This window comes from Ichthyophthirius multifiliis (genome assembly GCF_000220395.1).
Source record: "Ichthyophthirius multifiliis unplaced genomic scaffold scaff_1120509251252, whole genome shotgun sequence".
Taxonomy (NCBI): domain Eukaryota; phylum Ciliophora; class Oligohymenophorea; order Hymenostomatida; genus Ichthyophthirius; species Ichthyophthirius multifiliis.
The window spans coordinates 1-5,994 of record NW_004086055.1 but is presented as its reverse complement, the minus strand read 5'-3'; the positions used below and the strand labels follow the sequence as shown (position 1 = coordinate 5,994).

At 21.9% G+C, this 5,994-nt stretch overlaps 2 protein-coding genes across 2 annotated transcripts, besides 5 other annotated features; both read left to right on the top strand. All coding sequences in view use genetic code 6, as the record gives it.

Moving 5' to 3' along the window:
* Positions 1–277: 277 nt before the first annotated feature.
* IMG5_169690 (leishmanolysin family protein, putative) lies at positions 278–1,102 on the top strand (the record flags this gene model as incomplete). Its single annotated transcript, XM_004029914.1, has 1 exon — positions 278–1,102. A coding segment is annotated over one exon (825 nt), but the record flags the coding sequence as incomplete, so codon positions are not given.
* Positions 1,103–1,487: 385 nt separating this feature from the next.
* Positions 1,488–1,538: a microsatellite.
* Positions 1,539–2,159: 621 nt separating this feature from the next.
* Positions 2,160–2,233: a microsatellite.
* A 1,079-nt stretch (positions 2,234–3,312) lies between these two features.
* IMG5_169680 (leishmanolysin family protein, putative) lies at positions 3,313–5,826 on the top strand (the record flags this gene model as incomplete). Its single annotated transcript, XM_004029913.1, has 1 exon — positions 3,313–5,826. A coding segment is annotated over one exon (2,514 nt), but the record flags the coding sequence as incomplete, so codon positions are not given.
* Positions 4,028–4,056: a microsatellite.
* Positions 4,032–4,097: a microsatellite.
* Positions 4,049–4,102: a microsatellite.
* Positions 5,827–5,994: the final 168 nt, after the last annotated feature.

The window sequence follows — 5,994 nt, the reverse complement described above, 5'->3', positions numbered from 1 at the left end:
TAGGTGAATATTGAATTCAGGTATATTTTCAATTGGTGCTTATTGCTAAAGATCTGTTCTTATTAATGAATTGAATTAATTACAGAATCTTCATTAATTATTAAAACTACTTTTTCTATATTTACGATTGCTTTTTTAAAAGAAATAATTTTTTACGCTGAAGTAAATAATAATATGACCGTTTATATATTTTGAGGGGAGATAGGATAAGGATGCGATTTCTTAAAAAGATTTTGTTTAAGTTAAACTTAATTTCCAGAATTATCTTAAAATTTAGTTAATCTTTTATACTCATTTGAATGGTCTTGCTGAAACTAATATATACGCAGAAAAATTCAAGATTTTATAACCTGAAATAGAAGATCTATGTACAAATCCTAATGCTATAGATGATGAAGAAGATTTAGAAATGGAAGAGGATAAATTATCTGATTATTCAACTCAAAGTAAATGCTTCTAATCTACAGCTGTTTAAGCCTCATCTAAGTATGAATATGATATTTCTGTAAGATGTCATAAATTTAAATGTTCCTCTGATGCATCTGAAATATCTGTAATTTTCCCAGATATTTAATTGTAAGTTTTATGTGGAATAGGGGATTAAGGTTAATAAAAGATTATTGATAATAGTGGCAAAAAAGCTAAAGGTAAAATCACATGTCCTTTAGATTATAATAGATTCTGTAATAATTCCCGTACATGTCCGAATTTCTGTTCCTAAAAAGGAGTCTGTGTAAACGGACAATGTATATGCCAACCCGGATATGGAGGGGAAAATTGTATTACAAAATGCTCCGGAGTAGTCAATGATGGATATATATAAGGCTCTTGTCCTTCAGGTAAATTCAAGAACCCAGATAATACTTGCAAATCAGATTGTCCTTAAGGCCTATATGGAAAGAATGGTAATTGCGAACCCTGCCATAGCAGTTGCTCTAGATGTACAGGACTATTACCTAATCAGTGTATTTAATGTTAGTTTTTGACATTATTGAAAGATAACTAGTATGTTGAATAATGTGATGAGAAACAAGGATATAAACTAATTATGATTTGCGTATATGCAAATCTTAGGTTATCCAAAATGTTTTAAGGAAATTGACAAACTTACTTGTAAAAAGGGTTTTTATGTAATTAATCTGGGTAATGCTTCTAATGTAATTAAGGCTTCATTATAGATGAATAAACTAAAAATATGTGTTACATGTATTTAATATATGGTAATTGTATATTATGTATAGAAAAAAAAGCATTATTTGTTTTTCTGGGTATAAATATAATAAAAGTAATCAAAACAATAACCTAAAATCCAGTGTTCTAAATTATTACTTCAAGTTTAAGGCGATGATTAATAATAAAATAATTATTAAGGAGTCCTTATTTTTTTATAGGTTATGTTATATTTGGATTATTATTGCTATGATTTTTAAAACAAAGTAACTAAAGTTTATTTTATAATAATTATTATTAAATATTTTTTTATTTGGTATTTAATTTATTATATTTTTAAGTTATTTCTTATAATTTTTTATTTATTTTTTTACAAATATAAAGTATTAATTGAATATTAATTTCAATATATAATAATTTAAAAAAAATATATATATGGTATAACTTAAATTATTATTCTAAATTAAAAATTTTTTAGTGAGTTAAAAATGATGTTTTAATATATTAATTTAAATATTTTATAATTTTAAAAATATAAAATAAAATGTACAATGTACAATCTACAATCTATATTTTTAACACAGAATTCAAATTTTATAAAAATTATATAATCTAAAATAAAAAAAAATTAATTTAAAATTTTAGATCTTTTAAAATTTCTTTCTTTTTTCTTTTAAAATGTAATATTTAAATTATCATTTTATTTTTATTAACTTATCGAGGATAAAAATGATTAGTCTACAATTACATTTTCAAATTTTTGATGTTAAAATCTTTTATATGTTTTGTTTCTTTAAATAACTTTATAATTTTAAACTTGAATGGCTTTATCATTATTACTATTTAAAAGTAAAAATCTTTATAATAAATTTTTTCTTATTTTTTATCATTAAAAACAGTTATATCCTTACCATATTTATTAAAAATAGTTAAATTATTTTAAACTTAATATTTCTATAACAATTAAAAATGATAAATAATTTTCTATAATATTATAATTATATATTTTATTTTATTTATTTATATAATTTTATTATATTTCATCATATAATATATATTATATAATTTATTTTTTATTTTTTACTTTTATTTTATTATTTATTTAAATAAAGAATATTATATTTAATATCATTATATTTTTTTGTAATTAATTATTTGTTATTTTTTTTATTTTGATTTATATATATAAGTAAAAATATTATTGCATACCTATATAATTTTTAATTTTTATAATAAATTATAAATAGGTATTTTATATCATCATAAAATATATAAAAATTTTTTACTCACCTTTATTTTAAATAAATTATATTAAAAATTAAAAAATATTTATGATATTTTATAATAAATAAATAATTTTTTTATTTTTAAATTAAAAAAAAAATGTATCGAAATATAATAATTTTTAAATTAATTTATATTTATTTATATTTAATAAAAATATATAATATTTATTTATTTAAATAATGCCTAAATTTTTTTATAAATAATAATTTTCTATAGATATATTAAATTTATGTTAAATATAATATTTATTATATATAAATATAAATAAATTAAATTTATAATGATTTTTTTTTATTTTGTTTTATAAAAAAAAATTAATTAAAAAAATATAATGGCTATAATATTTGATATAGATAAATATTTATTTTTTTTAATCTTTAAAATTAAAAGCATTATAATAATATTTATATATATCTCTCTATCAAAAAAAAATAATTAATTTTATAAAAAATAATAATAATATAATTATAAAAACATATATTATATTACGATTATAACTTTTTTTTATAAATGATTTTTATATTTACAAAATTAATACAGTAATTAATTTCTAATTATTAAATTTTATATATATTATTATTTTTAAATTAAAAAAAATAAATAATTATGGTCGGTCTATTATTTTAAATTAAAAATATATTATAATAATACCATAAAAAAGCAATGCTATTTTATTATAAATAATTAGTTAAAACAATAATTAATATATATGTATATAATAAAAATAAAATAGAAATTAATAAAAATATGCTTCAAAAATTAATTTTAATTAGTTTAGTAATTATAGTTACATTAGCAAGTTCTCGCCACAACTGTGATCATTAAAGTAAGAAAATATAAGATCACTATAATAAAATGTAAGAAAATTATGAAAAGATCTAATATTCAAACCATGATTAACGTATTCTTTAAAAAGAAGGAGAGGCAATGCCTATTAGAATAACTATAGATTATTCTATGTTAGATAAAATGGATTAGAAAATAACCCGATAATAAAAATAATACTTAAAAGAAATTATGGAAACATCAAAGCTATTTTTGTAAAGACTTTTGAAAGTATAACCAATTAAAAAAAATAACATTTATCCGGCAGATTGGCCAAATGATTGTATAGAATTTGATATTCCTGAAAATGATAAAAAAATTGGAATTGCTAATTCGGATTTACACTTATACATAATTTATGATAATGAATATATAGGGGAACTTGCAGATGCCGTTTTGTGTGCTATATCTAATGAAGGAATCTAAAGACCGACGTTTGGAAGAGTTAATTTTAACATTAAAAGTATGAATAAAGATGATGGAGAACTAAAATCTTTCCAGAATGATTTAGAAACAACTATTCATGAAATAATGCATATACTTGGTTTTTCAAAAAACATGATGTACTATTGGTTAGATCCTATGACAAAAAAACCATATAAAGATAGCTATGAAAATAAATTATTAAAATAAAAAGTGTACTAAGGAAAAAAAATTACTATTTTAACTTCATAAAATGTGGTTGAAGTTACTAGAAATTATTATAATTGTAATAAAGCAGAAGGAATGTATCTTGAAAATACAGTAAAAAATATATAAATAAATATATAAATATATTAATATAATTATAAAAATACTATTATAATATTTATATATTATTGTTTGAATAAGGGCGGTGAAAGTACAATTGATTCTCATTGGAAAAGAACATTTATTTTTAACGAATTAATGACTGGATCTGATTTAAATGTTAAAATTACTCTTTCTATATTTACAATTGCTCTTTTAAAAGACACAGGTTTTTATTCTGAAGTAAATGAGAATATGGCCGGTTAGATTTTTTGGGGCAAGGGTAAAGGTTGCGATTTCTTTGAAAAGGCTTGCATTACTACTAATAATTAATTCCCTGAATTTCCTATAAAATCAAATGATTTCTAATGTTCATTTGAGTATGAAGGATTTGGTGATGTCAGAAATAATCAAGACTTAGACCATTGTTAAATAGTATATCCAGAAATGGAAGATCTTTGTACAAATCCTAATGCTATAGATGATGAAGAAGATTTAGATATGGAAGAGGATAAATTATCTGATTATTCAACTCAAAGTAAATGCTTCTAATCTACAGCTGTTTAAGCCTCATCTGAGTATATATATGATATTCCTGTTAGATGTCATAGATTCAAATGTTCTTCTGATGCATCTGAAATATCTGTTATTTTCCCTGATATTTAATTGCAAGTTTTATGTGGAATAGGGGATTAAGGTAAAAAAAAGACTATTGATAGTAGTGGCAAAAAAGCTAAAGGTAAAATCACATGTCCTTCTGATTATAATAGATTTTGTAATAGTTCCCGCATATGTCCAAATTTTTGTTCTTAAAAAGGAGTCTGTGTAAACGGACAATGCATATGCCAACCCGGATATGGAGGAGAAAATTGTATTATAAAATGCTCCGGAGTAGTCAATGATGGAAAGTGTATATAATAAGGCACTTGTCCTTCAGGTAAATTCAAGAACCCAGATAATACTTGCAAATCAGATTGTCCTTAAGGCCTATATGGAAAGAATGGTAATTGCGAACCATGCCATAGCAGTTGCTCTAGATGTACAGGACCATTACCTAATCAGTGTAGTAAGTGTTAATTTTTGACATTATTGCAAGATAATTAATGTGTAGATAAATGTAATGAGAAACAAGGATATAAACTTAATTAAGCTTAGGGTATATGCGAGTCTTAGATATCCACAATATGTTAAGGAAATTGCAAAACTTGCGAGAAAATAAATTCTCCTTTATGTATCACTTGCAAATAAGGACATTTAAAATAAGCTGATAATTCGTGCTAAAATACATGTGCTATGGGATCTAAGTTAACTTAAGATTCTTAATAATGTGTAAAACCTTTAGTTGGATGTCTTTAATAAAAAGATTCTAATACTTGTATTACATGTGATACTGCTAAACGATATAGATTAGGATCAGATAAATAATGTACGTTGTGCAAGGAAAATTGCTCATAATGTAATCCTAATAATCTATCTGAGTGTCTTGTTTGCGAAGGACTTAAATTTAAAAATCATGATAGTAGTTGCGTAAATTTATGCCCTGGTGCTAGTTTTTATTCTGAAAGTATTGGAAAATGCTAATAATGTCCTCAAAAATGTTAAAATTGCGATGAAAATGGTTGCAAAAAATGTTAAGATGGTTACTATATTGATTTAATAACTAAAGCTTGTACTTAATGTCTTTCTAAATATAATAATTGCAAAAATTGTGATGATCTCATCTGTTTATAATGTAATAACCTTTAAAAATAAAAATGCTAACAAATCTCTGCTACAGATGGAAATAAAGGAAATACTGTAATTAATGGTAACACAGTAATAAAATGCCCGTCAGGATGTAAATAATGTAATTAATCTCGAGAATGCTTATAATGTAATTAAGGTTTCATTATGGAAGATAAAACTAAAAAATGTGTTACATGTATTTAAAAATACGGTAATTGTATAGCATGTACTGAAAATAAATGCACTACTTGTTTTCTG